Source organism: Trachypithecus francoisi, unplaced genomic scaffold, assembly GCF_009764315.1.
Source record: "Trachypithecus francoisi isolate TF-2019V2 unplaced genomic scaffold, Tfra_2.0 Contig00073, whole genome shotgun sequence".
NCBI classification, from domain to species: domain Eukaryota; kingdom Metazoa; phylum Chordata; class Mammalia; order Primates; family Cercopithecidae; genus Trachypithecus; species Trachypithecus francoisi.
Window position 1 is genome coordinate 59351 of NW_022680468.1, and position 18872 is coordinate 78222.

At 57.5% G+C, this 18872-nt stretch overlaps 1 protein-coding gene across 3 annotated transcripts in view; it reads right to left on the reverse strand.

The window, feature by feature from the left end:
• Positions 1–429: 429 nt before the first annotated feature.
• KCNJ12 (potassium inwardly rectifying channel subfamily J member 12) overlaps positions 430–18872 on the reverse strand; it is a 43029-nt gene continuing 24586 nt past the window's right edge. The window contains exons 2-3 of one of the 3 annotated variants that reach the window (XM_033221043.1): positions 11401–11522; positions 430–4926 (exon numbers count right to left, since the gene is read on the reverse strand). In XM_033221043.1, coding sequence (XP_033076934.1) covers positions 3569–4870 — 1302 coding nt within the window. In that variant the 5' untranslated portion in view covers positions 4871–4926; positions 11401–11522 and the 3' untranslated portion in view covers positions 430–3568. Of the gene's footprint in view, positions 4927–5417; positions 5563–11400; positions 11523–18872 lie in introns of those variants that run through there. The other 2 variants (XM_033221187.1, XM_033221115.1) reach the window with 2 other exon arrangements.

Sequence of the window (18872 nt, forward strand, 5' to 3'; positions counted from 1 at the left end):
AGCATGCTCTGAAACTCCTCAGCCCCTGCCTGCTACAAGCTGGAGCAGGGCTTCCCCTCCTGGGAAAGGAGGTGCCCGTCAACTGAGGAGGTCAACTGGGGCTGGGGAGGGCGCTGCTGCAACAGCAGGCACCCAGCACATCTTTGTAGAAGGAAGGGAAGGCGGGAGGCTCGGCCCCGCCACCTGGGAGGGGTGACATCATGGGACAAGCCCCGCGTGCTTGCTGGAGACCACTGGGAGCTGGGAGGAGGCTGAGTTCTGTTCCATCTCCCAACAGCTGCCACCATCACCCACGCCCCACCCTCACCCATGAGGGAGCCCCAGGAACCCCCAACCCCAAGGCAGAGGCTGAGGAAGCCGGGCGGACGCCCAGCACGCTGTGGAGCCATGCAGGGGAGCTTCAGAAAACACATCCCGACACAGGGGACCTCAAAGAGATCAAAATGCATTTAATGTGGTCTAGTCTCATTGCCTACGTCTTTAGATACTGCTATGTATTGAAAATAACATGAAAATTCTCCAGTTTCACCATTTAAAATAATTTGACATTCTATGACCTCACACAGGGCAGACACCCTGTACAGGGGCCTCCCAACAGTGGCTCCTCCCCGTCCCCCAGGACCCTCTGGGCGGGGACCAGGCAGCACAGCACCAGCAGAGGCTCAGGGGGCGGCCACCGTGCTCTGAGCAGCAGGCACAGGCTGCACACAGACACACACTCAAGTACATGGGTTCACACGGGCACACACACAGCCTCCTACACACAAGCCGGATGCACACGCTCACCTCCAGGTGCCTCATCCTGGAACACAAGCTCCGCTCAGGCGCAGACGTGCGTAATCAGGGCAGAGGGTTGGGGACCGTGGGGTTCAACTGTGCCAGTGCCCACCCTCATGGGTAGGTGCCCACCCTCACAGGAAACTTCCACACGGACACACCTGTGGGTAGACAGACACAAAACCACCTGCATACACACACACACGTAGAGATCACATATCTGTATTACTGACCCAGTCATACACGTGAAGAGCCGAGTGTGCATGTGTGCGCCACACATGTATGCATGCAGGCTCACACGGGCACATGCCTCCACACACACGCTCCCCAGGGGCCAAGTCTTCCTCGCTCCTGGCTCGTCCCATCCGCCCTCCCGCTTCAAGTGCACTAAAGAGGGAGACTATTTTGGTCTTTAGCACAAGCAATAAATAAATAAATAAATACAGGGGAAGGAAGAAAGAGGGCAGGAGAATCAAGCATCTGCCTGCCTGTGGGGAGACGAGGTGCTGGGGCTGCTCTCCCACAGGGTGGGGGCTGGGAGGCAAGGGCACAGACCTCCAAAAGGGCCAGGGGGTGGGCCTGGGGCCCCTGGACTCAACTCTGGGTCAGGGGAGTAGAAGGTTGGCTCACTGGCCCTGGAAGGGCACAGGCCCCTACACCAGCACCAAGTGACCAGGGTCACCACTGTCCCTCAGCATGGCCATCAGGGAGGTGAAGGGTCAAGCTCTCCCCTGCCAACTTCACCCCAGCACCCAGGGCTAAGGCTGAGAAAGCCCCTCAGGCTTCGGGGCCAGGCCTGGGAGCAGGAACCAGCTGAGGCACCCCCGGCAGATCCCAAGAGGAAAGAGCTGTCTCGACAGAATCTTCTATGCCAGAAATGAGTGTGGGGCTGAAGCTGGGGCAGGATGCTGAGTCGGGCCTACTCCAGGGTATAGGTGTCGGGTGTCTTCACTTTCATGGCCCTAGACCTCAGGGCTGAGTCTTCAGCCGCTAAGGAGCGGAGGAGGTGGAGGGAAGAGGCAGACGCCCCCACCCCAGGCCCCCGGCCCCTCTCTGCCTCCCACACCCCACCTGCTCACTGCATGACCCCTTCTGCTCTCTGCCTCAGCTTCCCCACTTGAGCCAGAGTCCTTGGTACCTTCTGGCTCTGAGCTGTCTCCGGGGCAGAGTTGGAGCAGGAGACACATCCTTTCTGATTACCAGCTTCTGGAGAGGTCTGACTAGGGAGCAGATTTTCTCCGCGGTCCTAGGAAGGGCCTGGCTCCATCACGGACCTGACCCAACCAGCTACCATGAACAAGATGGAGTGGCAGAGCCAGCGGTGACAAGGGGACCCCAAACCTCTTCCTGATGAGGGTGCCACAGTGCCTCGACCTGGGGGAGGGTGGTGGAGGAGCACCCCCGGAAGCCTCGGCAGGAATTCTGTTCCGTGGCTGGTTTCTGATTCAGCTTTGAATGAGCGTGGCACTCCCCAGTCATCCCAGTTGATGGGAGGGGGTGATGATTCCTCTCCTTTCCTAAGATCTTTCCTCTGCCATTCAGCGCTGACCAGGGCCTGGCTGTGCCCTGCCTGGACTCTGCTGTGCTGATCCAGGTGAGGGAGGGACACGACGTGGTCCTATGTCAGGCAGACCTGACCCCTGCCACCTTCACAAGGCAGACAGAGGGGCTGGAGGAAATTCAGCAGTGGAGGTATGGGCGGGGAGGGGTGGGACAGGGTTGGGGAGACGAGCGAGCCCAGAAAGAACAGGACAACCCGGAGTCTCTAAGGCACGACTCACACTGTGGGCCCAGTGGGGACGGGGCTGCCAGCTTCCTCCTAGCCTGGGATCCCGACTTCCCTTCCAAGGAGCCATCCCGGCCTGTGGCTCCTAACCACCCCTCGCTGTGGAAGGGGTGGAGGCCTGGACAGAAATGGAGAGAGAAGCAAAACAGGAAAATCGAGGGTCGGGGGAGGAACCCTGGATGGTAGGTCCCATGCCTGGCCCTGAGACGCATCTCTAAGGTACAAAGTCAAACTCCAAAAGCTCAAACCAGTTTCTTCCCAGCCCCCACCCACCACCCCAGTGACAGTAGAAAGCTTTTATTATTATCATTAACATGGTCTTGATTTTTCTATCACAAACAGAGCCTAGTTGGTTCGTGAGCTCGACGAAGTGCGGTCCCGGAGCACCCTGCTTGCCCAGGCACTGCGGTGCCCACACACACAGGGAGAGGCCAGTCCCACCTCGGGGAACCCCCTGGAGCCTCCAGCCAGCTGCTGCATCCTGGCAGACCCATGGAATTCTAATTGTTCTTTTCGCCCCCTATGAATTAAAAAATTTTTTTCAATTGCATGGTAATTTTTTTTTTTTTTGTAAACAGTCTCACCCAAGCTAAGGTCAAGAAAGCTGAAACCCGGTGTTTCTCCCCAAGTTAAAAACCAGCAAGGAGCACCGTAGCCAAACAGCCTTGGACAGCAGAGGCTGGGCCCACCATTGAGCTGAGCTGCTTCCCCATAGGCTGCAGCTCCATCTTCAGGCAGAAGCCCTGGCCCCCGTGGCCTGGCCCCCCAGGAGGCCACTTCTTTGCCCTGAGCCTGCGATAGCCTCTGAGGCCGGGGGCTGCCGCTCTGGCTGCCCCCCTCCGGCCAACCTTCTGAGGCTGTTGCAAAGAAACATAAAACGACTAAAACGCTACTGAGTCTGCAACCCAGGGCACCAGGCCCGTTCTGCTCAAACCCGGGGCCCCTGAGCGATGGCGGGGCCTCTCCCCGGCTGGGGGTGGATGCTGCATGTTGGCCAAGGCTGGCTCAGATCTCTGACTCCCTTCTGTAGGGCCGCTGCTCCAGGGCCCCGCTGCCAGCCTGGAGTCTGTCAAAGTCATGCCTGGCCTGGGGGCTGAGGCCGTCCCGGCTTCGGCCGTCCTGGTCTCCGTCCGCCTCATCCTCCTCATCACGGCTCAGGAAGGCCAGTTCATTCTCATAGCAGAAGGAGTTGGCACTAGGCAGCAGGAACTTATTCTCCACCAGATCCTTCGCGCTGCAGCGAGGTGTAGAGGGCACCTCATAGGTCTTGTGGAAGTGCGAGTAGTCGATCTTGTACTGGTTCTTCTCCTCAAAGAGCACGGGCTCGAAGCGGTGGCCCCACAGGATCTCGTTGGCCAGGTAGGAGCTGCGGGCCTGGGTGGTCATGGCTGTGGCCTCCACCATGCCTTCCAGGATGACCACTATCTCAAAGTCGTCTGTCTCCAGGTCCTGCCGGCTGATGCCAAACAGCGGGCTGGCCTCGTCAATCTCGTGCAGGATGGTGATGGGCGACACGAGAAAGATGCGGTCCAGGCCCTTGTCGAAGCCCACATCGATGTCGATCTGGTCCAGCGGGATGTACTCGCCCTCCTCGGTGACCCGCGGCTTGATGAGCTGCGCGCGCACATGGGCCTCCACGATGTGGCTCTTGCGCAGGTTGCCCACGCGCCACATGAGGCAGAGCTTGCCGTCACGCAGGGCCACCACGGCATTGTGGCTGAAGAGCAGCGTCTGCGCCCGCTTCTTGGGCCTCGCCATCTTGGCCATGATGGCACCGATCATGAAGGAGTCGATGATACAACCCACAATGGACTGGGCCACCACCATGAAGACGGCCACCGGGCACTCCTCCGTCACACAGCGCAGCCCGTAGCCAATGGTGGTCTGCGTCTCGATGGAGAAGAGGAAGGCCGCCATGAAGCCATGCACCTGCATCACACAGGGCGTGCGGCCGCGGCCCTCGGCCGGCTCCAGGTCACCGTGTACCACAGCGATGACCCAGAAGATGACGCCGAACAGCAGCCAGGAGGCGAGGAAGGCCAGCGAGAAGATGAGCAGCATGTAGCGCCAGCGGATGTCCACACAGGTGGTGAACATGTCAGCCAGGTAGCGCTGTGACTTCTCGTCCATGTTGGCGAACTCAATGTTGCACTGGCCGTTCTTCTTGACGAAGCGGTTGCGGCACCTGCGCCGTGTGTGCACCTTGCCGTTGCCGAAGCCGTTGGCGCCTGACATGGTGACCAGGTGCAGCCCGTCCTCCTCCAATGACACAATGCTGTAGGGGTTGGCCCGGCTGGCTGCAGTCATCCCGGGGGTTGGAGGACCCTGGCTCGCCCCCAGGCTAGCTCCCGGCAGAGCGACTCCTGCAACAGAGAGGAGAGCATGTCTGGCTGGGCTGGTGGCTCCAGGCTCCTCCACTCCCATCCCAGGGCCCCCAGACATGATTGGAGAACACTTCCACCCTGATTGACCCATGAGTGCTCTGGTCTTGCCTAAGCCAGCTCCCCACTCCGCCTTCCCAGTGCGACTGGCCACCCGCTTCGTCCCCCCAGCAACTCCCGCCAAAAACCTCAGCTCCACACCTTACTCCCACACTGAGGGCTCTGAAGAGTCTATTTAGGATCCGACCCTTTCTCCCACCCTCAAAGCCTGAATCTCACCAGTGCCTGCCCAGCCAGTTCGGGGGACACCATGCCAGCCTCTCTGCCTCTACCTGTGGCCCCCCAGTCTCCATGCCAGCCATGGAGAACATATGGAAGCTGAGTCGGTGCCTGTCCCTCCCCTGCTCAATGCCAGAGGCTCCCCAGGACATGCAGGATCTGCACAGGGAAGCCCTTGACCCCTCAGACTTCACCTCCCAGCCTCCTCCAGCAGACTCCCCTTCCGACCGCAGCCCCTGGCCTCAGGCTGTAACTCAAATCCACCCTGGACACCCTCCCCCAAGATATCCTGCCACTGCCTCCAGAGGTCTCCCTGTGCCCCAGGTAGACCCATGTCCCATCCCCGCTATAGCCACAGCACTGCCCTTTCTGAGGGCACAATGGTGGCAGCAATAATAATAATGTAGCCGGGGGCACCTACCCATCAACCCCACCCTAAGACCACTACTCCCCAAGAGCAGCACGTTTTCTTTTTCTTTTCTTCTTCTTTGTTTTTTTTAAGACTGAGTCTTGCTCTTGTCACCCAGGCTGGAATGCAATGGTGCGATTTCAGCTCACTGCAACCTCTGCTTCCTGGGTTCAAGCTATTCTCTTGCCTCAGCTTCCTGAGCAGCTGGGATTACAGGCATGCGCCACCACATCCAGTTAATTTTTGTATTTTAAGTAGAGACGGGGTTTCACCATGTTGGCCAGACTGGTCTCGAACTCCTGACCTCAGGCGATCCACCTGCCTCAACCTCCCAAAGTGCTGGGATTACAGGTGTGAGATGTTTTCTATTTTGCTTCCTGTTGTCCCTCCTAGGGCCTAGAACGGGGCCTGCCACCCCTGTCACCACCCACTTTGAATACCCCAAGCTGGGTCCCACCACCCTCCTGATACCCACACGCCCCAACCTACAGTGTCCACCCACATGCCATGCTTGCAGCCTCTTGGTCACCAGCAGTGCCAAGGAGGACAAGATCTGGCACCCAGACATGGGCGCTCCCTGGCTGACCTCAGTCGAGGGCCCTCCCCAGCCCCTGCTTCCAATGTCTCTAAGGAAGATTGCAAGGCTACCACCCTGGCATCTGGGCAGTGTTCAGGGGTGTCACCTGTTCCCAGGACCGCCCTCAGCTCACTGCAGGCAGCACCTGGCTCCAGGCCAGCCTACTGCACATTCAGGCACCCCAAGACAGGCCCTGCAGCAGGGCATCCGAGCCAGCCAGAACAAAACCTGCTCTCAGCCACCGACGTGTCCACATCCAGGACACACAGGCTGCACTGCCCCCACTAAAGGCTCCACACTGGCCTATCAGTGACAGGCTAGGGCATCTGCAAGCTAGGGGCTATGGCACCGCCTGGCCCGCAGCCGCATCTGGATGGCCGCCTGCCTCGGCTGGGCTAAGCTGGAAGCAGGAAGATCTGGGCCTTCCAGCATTAGCCCCACACTGAGGAGCTGGACAGGCCCACCCTTCCCCACTCACAGGGACCCAGCACCCCCAGTCCCAGTCCAGTCACACCATGACCTCAGAGCTAGACAGAGCCTTGTCCCTTGCACACCTGCAGCCACGTTACTCAGTTACGAAGACCCTGACGCCCCAAGAGAAGGTCCTAGGGGGCTGGGACCGCTGTGGACCGGGCGCTGCACACAGCCTTCTGCAGGCCTCTCAAGCCCTCCAGGGAGGGGTGGGCCACCCTGCTTTACAAACAAGGACCTGGAGACCCAGAAGTCAGAATGGCCTTGCCCCAGTCCCATAGGCAGGAGGCAGCAATCCCAGGATTCAGCCCCGGTCTGTGTGACCCAGCTTCTGGCCACGTCCACACCAGTCCCAGCCTCAGAGCGGGCGCGGCCTCTGACCTCTGCTCCAAACACCTGAGCAACAGGTGACGGTAGAGCCGCCTGCCCAGCCAGGCTGTGGAACACTCCCAAGGGCTGGGCCCAGAGCTGGCCGGTCCGAGCAGCACACAGCAACTGCCACCTGAGAGAGACCCAGGGAGAGCAGGCGGGGTCCTGAGCACCTCGGGGAGCAGACCCATCAGGAGCAGCTCTCAGATCATCCTCTCAACAACCTGGAGGTGCAGGTTCAGAGAGGTTAAGTGACTCCCCCCAGGCCACACAGCCATTAAGCAGGACAGCTGAGATTTAAACCACCTCTAGCGCAGTCTCCCACTATGGGCCCCAAGCTCTGCAGCGGACACCTTTCCTCACTCTGCCGTCCTCCCCCAACACCGCTGCAGCTGACCACCTCACCATGACGCTGAGGAGCTGGGACGCAGGGCCGGAATGGTGGACACTGCTTCTGCCTGGGCCAGGAGGTGGGGAGCCGGTGGCAGGGGGGACCCCTGAGGCTGTGCTGGGAAGGGGGCTCAGTCCCAGATTCCTGGGAGGCAGCCAGGGCCGGGGCACTCAGACGCCGGCGTGAGGCCACCAGCTGACAGGGGCTGGATTTGTGTGGCCCAGGGGCCTTGAGGGACTTCCAGCGGGTCATGGTTGCTCCAGCCCCTGCTCGGAGCAGCTCAAAGCCTGCAAGGAACAGAATCACAAGAATCAAAGGCCAGAGAGCCCGGTCTGCACGTGCTCCCAGCAGCTGGCGGCCCCGAAACTGGCCAGCTACCAGACTGGTGAGGGTGCTGCCACAGCTCCTGGCATCTCTGCCAGGGCTGGGCACCCCGGACCTGCCCAGACGGTGTCATACAGGGCTGGAAACCCCCACTTCTGTTGACATTCCTCTCTGTGTGGTTCTACCACACAGAGACCATCAACAAGGTCAAGTTCACGCCCCACTCCCTCATTTCTCAGAGCCAAAAACTAACAGACACCTGTCCCAGGACCCTGGAAACTGAGCAGAAGAGAGAGTTGAAGCCCAGAATGTCAGTCCTCAGCCTCACACAGCCCTGCTCTGCCGTGTATGAGAGAGACAGAGACCCTCCCCGGGGGTGCTGGGAGCCCCCTCACCGGGTACTTGGTGAATCCAGCACCACAAAGACAGACCCAGAAGGGGACCCTGGCATAGAAACCCCAGCACCACAAGTTAGACAATGTCCCAAGAACACTCCTGCATAAACACAGGCGTGGCAAGAAGTTACACAACCATGCGGCCTTTAAGGACGCAATTTAAGAAATATAGGACAATATCCTCCACCAGGGACACACAGGCCTTTTTGGCTCCTGCTCAATGGGGTGCATATGGTGAAATCAGACAAGACATGAAATCAGAGAATTTGTTTTGCTGGAAGAGGGCTTTTAGCAAGCATGGAGGCCGGCTCCCCATTTCACAGATGGGAGAACCAAGTCCAAAAGAGAAAAAGAGACTTGTCCCAGGTCACAAAGGAATTCGAGGGCCAGGACAAGGTGCTCACTACTAAAATTAGGATTGTCTTTCGCAGACACCTAGGTTGGCCTTCCAGGGTCCCAGGGTCGCTGGGAGGGGAATGGGAGAGGGGTGCTGGGGTACACTACCTGAGCTAGACAAAGCGGTTTCAACACCAAGGGGCAGTGAAGCAAACCCAGCAGGCAGAGAGCAGGCAGTGGGCAGAGAGCGCAGGCCCGGCAGACCCCCGGAGATCCCTGCTTTCCTGCTGGCCACGGTGCCTACAGACACAGCCTCCCAGAGAACAGTCCACTTGAAGAATGGACCAGGGCCTGGGCTGGGAGCTTTTAGAGAGGATGCCAGACAGCAGCTGCCACGTGACCTAAGGGTAGGGTCCAGGAGTCACCGGGAGGTGCTTCCGGATGGAGCTGGACGCCCTGTGCCCACTGCCCTGAGGCCCTGGGCTTCTCAGGTTTCGGTGACATCCGCGAGGAGCCCAGGGCAAGGCCTGGACTCACTTCCCAAACACCAAGAAAACACTGACCGGAAGGGAGAGTGCAGGGGCCTGTACCACCCAGGCTAAGACATAGGGACTCAGAGCGGGAGGAGCCAACAGCCCCCATCCCCCACGCAGAGACTGTTCAGCTAGCTGGGACGCCTCCCAAGGCATGAGCACAGCACTCAGTATCTATCAAGTGCTTACTATCTGCCAGGTGCTCTTCTAAGAGCTTTAATAAACTGATTCATTTACTCCCTACCATCACGCTGTAACTAGTATCCCCATTTTCCAGATGAGCAGACAGAAGCTCAGAAAGACTGAGTCACTGTGAGGGTCACACAGCCTTTCAGGAGTGAAGCTTCCAGGCTAGGCTGTGAGGGCAAAACCAGTGCCCCACAACACCAAGACTGGAGGCCTGACTGTGTGCGTGGCACTGCAATCCTTTTGGTCCCAAGCCCCTGCAATCCCAGGTGGTAATGAGACGTAGACTGCCGCAAATCAGCACTCAAAAGCACAGGTTCAAGGGCCCTCACCAGCACTCCGACCCACGGCCATTCACCCTCATTCGGAGATGGGGCACTCGACCTCATGGTCGAGCGTCACCGTTGGATGACCCCTCAGAGATCACTCAAGGCAGGGAAGGCTGGCACAAGCCCCCCGCCCAAGGTGTCTGCTCCAGCCTCGCCCAGGCAAGCACCATTCCTCAGCCACAGAGCTTCATCCACTGCGTCCAGGGCAGCTCAGAATCTTTCCTAATCCAGTCACCATTCATCAGATGCAGCATGGGGGCCTGGAAAGCCCAGCCCTTCCTTTGCAGATGGGGAGACTGAGGCTCTGAGCCAGTGAGAGGCAGGGCTGGCTGCAGGGTTTGGGGCTCTCCCTCATGTCAGGCCCTGCCCAGGGTGTAGGATCACATGGAGGCTAGGTTGGGTACAGGCAGCCAGGAGGGGCGCTCCTGGGGGGCACTACCAGAGTCAGGAGTGGGGGGCAAAGACGTGCTGGGCACCCTGGGGGCAGTGAGGAAGCTTGGCTGAATGGGGGAGAGCCCAGGCTGATGTGGAGGGGAGAGGGAGAGTTGGGGGTTTCATTCCTATGTCTCACAATCTAGGAGGAAGATGATGACCTCTTGCGCCCAATCCCCTTTCTATGCCAAACTTCCCCACCAGAGATTCAGCTGGCCTCTGTCCACCAAGCTAACCCATGGCCCACAAACATTTGGGTCCAATGCCATGCCAGCTTCCTATGCCAAACGCAGGCTAGACCTGAGGAGAGAGGTAGCAGCAACACATCACTGTGTGTGGGGCATGGGGTGGGGGATGCCTCGCTGGTATCCCAGGCCCTTGCCACCTCAAGTCCACCTGTCTCAATTCCTACACCAACCACAGTGCTTCTCTGCCCAAAAGCTGTCTCTAGCCACGGGCGCACTCTGCCATTCAGAGGGGCAGGCTGGGGAGCTGATGCTTCCAGGACAGCTTTTGGTCAGTGACTGACGGGAGCAGGTGGCTGGGCCCCGGCGAGTTGCCCCTGGGAGGGGCACCACTTCCCTGGCCTCCCCATCGGGACTGGGCTCCAGTGCCCCAGCAGTAATTGTATCAATGACATGCCCTTTATCACCTCCTTCTCTTTCTCACCTCATTTCCTTACTCCTGAGATCACCTCCCAGGAAACTACTTGCGCTGGAACCTTTGTCTCCTGGGCCTTCCTCATAGGGTCTCTGGTAGCCTCTCCACAGCAAAGGCTCCTTAACCCTGGCATCCCCTCCTGGATGCCCCAGACATCAATTCTCCTCCTCCTCCTCCCCTGGCCCCCTTTAGGATCCTCTAGCACTGGGCTTTTCCCGTTCAGGCCAGAAGCTACTTCCCACCTGTGTGAGAGTTGATCTTGCCCAGGCCCCATCTCTGACCAAGCTCAGAGGCCCAGAGAGGCTGATGCAGGTACTAGCAAAGAGGGGCACCCAGGAAATGCTCCCCAGCCAGATGAAGGGTGAAGGACTAAGCGACTGAATGGGATGGATGAGGAGATGGGTGGAATGGTGATTGAATCAACAGGTGGGGGGTCGGGCAGATGGGTGGATAAATTGGGTTGACAGATGGGTGGGTGGATGATAGGGGTGACCAGATAGATGGACTGGCTAGTTGGGTGGAAGGGTGGGTGGATGGATGGTTGAGCAGATGAATGGGTGGGGGAATGGGGGAGGAATGGATGGCATGGGCAAGGGAAGAGGTGGAGGCATGGCTGGGTGGATGGAAGGCTGAGCAGATAAATGGGTGGGGGAATGGGTGATGAATGGATGGCATGGTGGGTGGAGGGGTTAAGGATGTGCACATGAGAGTCTAGTGGAAGGAATGCTTAGATGCACAGGAGCACATCAATGACTTCACTCTTACCTCTTGAATTCTATCTTCTACGTAATGGTGCTGAGTGGGCAAGGTACTGTCTTCAAGGCTGAATTAGTAGTGGCTGCCATTTCCCAGGCACCAGCTAGAGAGGATCCAGTCACTAGAACACCCTAAAGTTAACAGAGTAAAGCCAAGTTACTGCAGGAGGCGCTGCTCTTCTCAGAGGGGCTCACAAGTAAGACATAACCACATGAACCTGCATTTCTGCTCACTTTCCCAGGGCCCCGCAGGAGGTGGAAGAGCCTCTGGCCTGCTCCTTTGATGCCCCACACTTTCATAGCATAGCAACCACCCAGAACTAGAGAAGGGCAGAACAAGATGGGGTGTCAGAGAAAAATAACAGCTGACAATTATTGAGTGCCTATTGCATGCCAGACACTATAGTAGGCAGTTTACATACATCATCTCACATAATCCTCACAATCCCACAAGGTTGGAACTATTGTTGTTACTATTCTAGAGAAGTAGGTAATGTGGTAATTCTCCTACTGTCACAAAGGAATTCAGGCCCTCAGCCTGTACTCCTAGCCACCACCTGCAGAGCCTTCCCAACACCAACCTTGGAGCCAGTTGTGAATAGCTGGGCAGGTGGATGAATGGATGGATGGATGGATGGATGGATGGATGATGGATGGGTGGGTGGATAAATGAATGCAGGGATGAATGGGTAGGTGGATGGATAAATGCATGGGTGGGTAGATGGATGAATGAATACATGGGTGGGTGGATGGATGGACGGGTGAATGAGTGGTTGGGTGTGAGGGTGGATGGCTGGATGGAGGAGAGGATGGATGAGTGGATGAATGGGTGAATGGACAAGTGGATGAATGGATAATAGGATGGATGGATGGATGGATAAGTGTGAAAGTAGATGATTGGATGGATGGATGAGTGGAAGGGTAGATGGGTGGGTGACTGAGTGGATGGGTAGATGAATGAATGGAGGGATAGATCGGTGAATGTGTAGATGGATGGCTGGCTGGATGGATGGATGAGTGGATGGATGGGTAATGGGTGGGTGGATGGATGGATAGATGAATGGGATGGATGAATGGATAGATGACTGGGTGGATGGATGGGTGAGTGAATGAGTGGATGGGTAAGTGGAGAAGTGAATGGATAGAGGGATGGCTGGATGGATGGGTGGGTATATGGGTGAGTAGGCGGATGAACAGATTAATGAATGAATGGGTGATGGGTGCATGGATGGATGGATTGTTGGGTGATGGATGGGTGGAGTAGATGAGTGTATGGGTGGATGGATGGACAGGTGGATGAGTGTATGGGTGGGTAGAGAAATGAATGGATAGAGGGATGGATGGATAGATGGGTGAATGGATGGGTAGGTGGATGGATAGGTGGGTGAATGAATGGGTGGGCAGATAGGTGGGTAGATGGATAGATGGATGGGTGGATAGATGGATAGATGGATGGGTGGATGGGTGGATAGGTGTGAGGGTGGGTGATGAGTGGGTAGATGGATGGATAGGGTGTTTGGGCGAGTGGGATAGATGACTTGACGGATGAGCAGGTGGGCACATGGCTAACTACATGGATGGGCACACATCAGTAATTTGCCAGAGACTTGCCTTGGGTGCACACACATCCTGCATGGTCCCTGCAATCCCCAAGATGCAATTTCCCCACCTGTCAAAGGAGTACCCTGCCTTCCTATCCAGTGTGCCGTGAGAATCAGAGAAGAGGATGGTGGGAAGGGGCTCTGAGGATCTCCAAGGTAAGCCACCTGACATGCAGCTCACTTCCCCACCACCCAGCCAGGGAATTCATGGGGCCTGCCCTTTCCAAGGTTACAGCCAAGGCTGGTTTGTCATACTGGTTTTTCTGGCTGGGATTAAGCAAACTGTTGGTGAGTCATCCCCACCTCATCAGCCGCCTGGGACAGGTGACAGTGGTTTAGAGGCACATAGACCTAGATTCAAATCCAAGCTCTGCCCCTCATAAGTTGTGTGACCTTGGGTGAGTCACTTCTCCTCTCTCAGCTTGTTCTGAAAGGGGATGGCCTGCCTGGTCTCTAGTGGCCCTTCAGTCCCTCTTCACCCTCCAAGTCCCCCAGTCCCCAGCCCCCGCTTCCCCATCCCTCATCATTCTGGGAGCAGAGGCCACAGACATGCACTTTGCCTCTCTCAGTCATTCCACTCTCAAAACTGATGGGGACACAGAGGTTCAGAGATGGATGTGTAGATGGACGGACAGGTGGATGAGCTGCAGAGTTTCAGAGAGGTTCTGTCACAAGCCAACGCCACACAGCTGGGAACCTCCATGGCAGGGACTTGGGTCCACACCCTTCCTTGAGTGGGCCAACACTGTGCCTGGCCCTGCATACCCGGCAGCTGGCTGCAGTCATCCTGACACTCTGCCTTGGAGAAGGACAATTCTCCCCTCTGGACAGATAGGGAAACTGAGGCTGAGAGAAGCTAAGTCATCTGCCCAGTCACCTGGAGCTGGAACTCTGAGCAGTGAAGGTGGATGTTGCCACGGGGCCATGGGAAGTCAGGCAGGGGTGGGGGCCAGAAGCGTGGGCAGCAGCCTCTCCCCACATCCTGCTGGTCACCTGGCCTGTACCAGGCTCTCCTAACCTCGTCCCTCACTCCCTACTACCTGGAAGGGGCATTTCCCAGACCACAAGTCCAGCTGGATTTGTTCTTATCTAGGAAGAAGGCAAAATTAGCTCTACTCTACATAGTGGGTACTGAGATATGGAGCAGAGAAGCGACTTGCCTGAAGTCACAGGGTAGGGCAGGACCCCGTAAACAGGAGCCAGCCTTTCAGACGCCCTGGCTAGAGCTCCCACCACCTGCACGGGCCACAGCTGCCGCCACGTGAGCTCATCCCGCCAAGTGTAAGTACCACTAATGTTTCCCGGGGTTATGGTCACAATCTTGGATGGGGAGGTGGGCTGCGGGGACAGCGCTTCCCCATGACCATGACTGAGGGCCAACAGGCCGGGCTGGCCCACAGCCTCCCGCAGGGGAGGGCAGGGCCTGGGCTGAGGCTGGGGCTGAAACTGCCCATGGAACAGGGCAAGGCACTTCCCCTTCCTGAGGCTCAGCTTCCCCTGCCCCTGAAAAACGAGGCTGGTGACGCCTGCCAGGCCTCCCAGAGGATGTGCCATGAAATTCAAGGTGGTGACGAAGGTGCAGGCCAGGCACTGGGCCTGGTCCCAGCGGGTCTCTGGGAGGTGGCAGCTGTCACCCTCCCTGGAGGGGCCTGGCGGCTCCCCAGCTCACTGGGGCCTGAGACTCCTCATCTGCAAAATGAGGAGACCCCACACACCTCAGGGGACTGTCCTGAGGGTAAGCCATGCCCTGGCTTCGGTGTCTGGCCCCCAGAGACTGTGCAGCAGTGTGGGTCCTGCAGGTGTTCACTGTGACGGGCGCTCCTGACACCACGCGGGCACCGAGAGCAGAAACAGGCTTCCCAACAGGAAGGAAAGCTGGCTGTGCCCAAGCCTCCCTGTGGCCTGCTGGATGTCCTCAGAAACCCCCCAGGCCCGCAAGGAACCACAAGACACACAAGCCCCCAGGGCAGGATCTGTCTCGCTGTTCCATGCCCAAGATGTGCCTGGATCACAGAGAATGCTCAGAAAGTGGAAGCTGCAGGAACCTTGAGTGACACTGACCCCTTAGGCCCCTCACATTCTGTGGCATAAAGATGGGGGCTGGACATATCGACCCCAAGAAGAAGCTGCACCAAAGTGGCCAGAAAAGGCAGATGTCCACCCTTGAATCCTGAGGTGAGGCCAGGTCAGAAGATTCTGGCCCCACAGGGTGGACGACAGTCACACCAAACACCAGGGAATGTTTCTGATGGTATTTTTATCTTGAGCACATCCTTCTTCACAGAGGGTGGGGGCAGGAGGGAGAGAGGGTGTCCTTGGCCCCAGGCCCCTGGGAGAAGCAGAGAGCAGAGGCCCTGCAGCAGTGCCCTCTGCTGGGGTGGCCATCGCAGACACCGCCCCTGGGCTCCGGTAAGTCCCAGGAACAGGGGAGACCTGGAGGGTCTTGGGGCGCTCCTGGAACTCCTGGTTCTGCCCCAACTTGCTATGTGACCTGGGGCAGGGCTCTGTCCCTCTCTGGGTCTCCCTCTTCAAGTCCTCACTGGGCACCAAGGACTTGAAGAGGAACCATTGGGAGCCTGCCTTCATGGGGCACCCTGCCTCACAGGGCAGACGGTGAGAAGTCAGCAGTCACAACTCACTGGGCCCTCAGGAGCCCAGGGGAGGTGTCTAACCCAGTGGCAGGAGGGGTGCTTCCTGGAGGAGTATCTGCCAGTGGGGAGGCAGCAGCAAGCAGCAGGGGAGAGAACCCTGCCTGAGACCAACCGTAGCACAGTGACACAGCTAAGAGCAGCTCAGGTCACCCTGGGGTGTCGTGGGGAGCACCAGAGTCCTGCAGTCTTGGTGCAGATTCCAGCTCCATTCTCCAGGCACTGGGCCTTGGGCAAGGCCCTCCCTGACTGTCTGCAAACCAGGGGGCTGGCCCAGCTACTCCACAGAAGCCCTGCCAGCCCTCCATTCCAGGATCTAAACTATTCGGGGTTTGTGGGGAAGGTGCGAAGAGATGGGCACAGCCTTGACACCATCCTATCAGGGAAGCTCAGCATGTGCAGGCACAGAGGCCGAGACAACCCAGGAGGCTTCGGATGTCATATTAATGAGCCCAGACTTGATCCCAAAGGCAATGGGGAGCCCAAGGGCCATAAGAGAGCTTGAAACTGTAAGAGTTCTGAGGCAACAAGGCATGAATTCAAATCCTGTCTCCATCCCTTCCTGTGTGGCCTTAGGCAAGCCACATAACCTCTCTGAACCGCAGTTTTCTCACCTGTAAAATGGAACTAATTGTAGCACCTATCTCATGGGGTTTTCATGAGTGAATACACGGAGACTGGCCAGCTGGGAACTCCCTGTCCCCCCACCCTCTCCCCTCATCACAGCTATGAGCCTCTGCCTCACCCTGCAGAGAGTCACAGGCCCCTTTAGGGCCTCAGCTGGACCCCACTCCAGGCAAGAGGGAATGATGGGCAGGAACCCCAGAGGGAGGCACAGGTCAGCAAAGGCACCCTGGCTTCTGGTTTTCATACAGCTGTAAATTTTCCAGCTTCAACTTAATTTGAGTCTCAGACATGTCCTGAGCAGCCAGCATGTGCACAGGAGAGCAAGGACCCAAGGTAAGGACACAAGAAACATCCTGGGACCGGAAAGACCACCAAAGGAAAGGCTGCGAAATTTGCCTACGTAAAAATACGTATGATGTTGTCAAAACAAATCATAAGTAAAATGAAAGATAAATAATAAGTGTTTGTTATTAGAAAGAGCCCATGTGCTTAATATCTAAAGAATTCTTATAAATTAAAAGATAAAAGGACACAGTAGGAATGAGCAGAGAGCTAGGGTTGGGCTTCCAATGTCTGTGGAATGTCCCACACCTCAGCCTGAACTGTCCCCCACTATGAAATGCCCTTCTCTGTCTCTCAGAATGCAATGCATCCTCTAAGCTCAAAGGTTGCCTCCTTCATGAAGCCTTCCAAGATTTCCCCAAGTCCCTTGCTCCTCCATGAGTACTCCTAGCATGTTTCTTAAGCCCCTAAGACCCAGCACTTGGCTTCTGCTCACTGCATCAGAGACGTCCCAGGTGAGGTGGACCAAGCTTCTTTGAGAGAAGGAAATGAAGTGCAGAGAGGAGCCATGCCCAAGGTCACCAGCCTGAGCCAGAGCTGGGCCTAGCACCCAGGTGTCCTGTGTCAGTCCCTCTGTACTCCAGCCACCAACCCTGCAGTAAGCCCTCCAAGCCTGTCTTGCTCCCAGCAAGGAAGTCCCCAGCTTGGGAGGTACATTGATCTCTTCACAAAGGGCCAGCCAGGATTAGGGCTTCAGCCCCCCTCATAACCTGACTGCTCCCTGTAGGGGAGCACATGACAGTTGCTTCCTTAGCTTCCTTCTTTTGGTTCCCTATTTTGTAAATCTGGCCTCATTTCAGGTACAGAAGTTTCCCTGGGAGGACCTGACAGACTCTAAGGGCTCTGGGGTTCACCCTACCATGGGCAGGAGGCTGACCTCAGAGATGTGGAGTCCAGGAAGATAGGGCAGGCTTTCCAGAAAGCCTATCGCTCTGCCCCAGGCCCCATTTACAGCTCAGATCATGAGCGCAACATGGCCTGGCTCTGCTGCCAGAATCAAACTCAGCATTGACTCACTCGCTCAGCGGCGTCTGCCCAGCCTCTACTATGCGCTGACATCGTGCTTGGGGGCCCACCTGCTGCTGGGGCAAGACAAACCAAAAAAAAAAAAGGCTGGGGAAAAAAAAAGAAATTGAGTAAATCCAGAGACGGGTGGAGACTATTCCAGAGGTTAGGGCAGACTGTCTGAGGAGGTGACATCTGATGGGGAGCTGGTGAGAAGAGAATGAGGGAAGAGGGTACTCCTTGAAGGGGGAACTGTAGCCACAAAGGCCTTGAGGCTGAGGCCGGGGGAGGGCAGTGGGGCTGGAGCCGAGTGTACCAGGGAGGTGGGGGAAAGGGAGGCAGGGACAGCAGATGGATGGCGAGACAGAGGCACACAGCTCAGAAAGGGAGCGGACTTGGCCAAGGACGTGCAGGTTGCTGGGTAGATGGGAGCACCTCTTCATCGACGGCGCTCAGAGGAAAGGCCTTGCCTTGCCACATGCCAGACACTACCCAAGGCCCTCTCTTCCCCATTCTCCCTCAAACTCCTATGCATCCTTCAACACCCATTTCCAAGCCCATCCTTTGTGCTTCCCTCTGTCTTGGACCAGACCATGCTGGGTGCAGCCTGTATGTCTGAGTCCACCAGGCCAAGGGTCTCCTGAGGGTAGAACATGGGTCTGACTGTGTTGAGGGGCCTCAGCACAGAACCTGGTCCCTCGGGGAAGTTAAGGGATTGGGAACTAGGATTCTGTCCCTGTGCTCCAAGAGTGCACTCCTTAAATTCTGCATCACAAGACGCCAGGCAACGCTGCAGCCTATCCAAGACCACTCCAGCTTCAGCGCACCCCGGGACCGCCCCGTCCCTGTCCCCTCTGGGGGGACCGCCCCTGTCCCTGTCCCCTTAGTTTCCCCATTTGTCAAATGAGAGGCCCCAAAGCTTGGGAACAGGGCATCTCCACCTTCCTCCCTTATGAACTGCTCACAGCAGGGTGGTCCCCGCAGGGAGAAAGCATGGCTGTCACTCTCTGACCCCTGCTGAGCTCTGAGCTCGGCCCACAGGGCAGGAAATGTCAGCTTTCTGCCAGGCCAGCAGGAGGGTTCCCGCTGAGCCTGGGGGTGATGGGAGATCCTCTCTGCTCTATGGCCTTGCTGGGGGACTCACAATGCCTGACCTGGGCACTTCACCCCACATCAGCCAGGTGTGGGGGCCTGGGGATGCAGCTGACCCCGACTACCTCTCCCCCACCATGGCTGGGAAACTAAAGCTCAAGTCACAG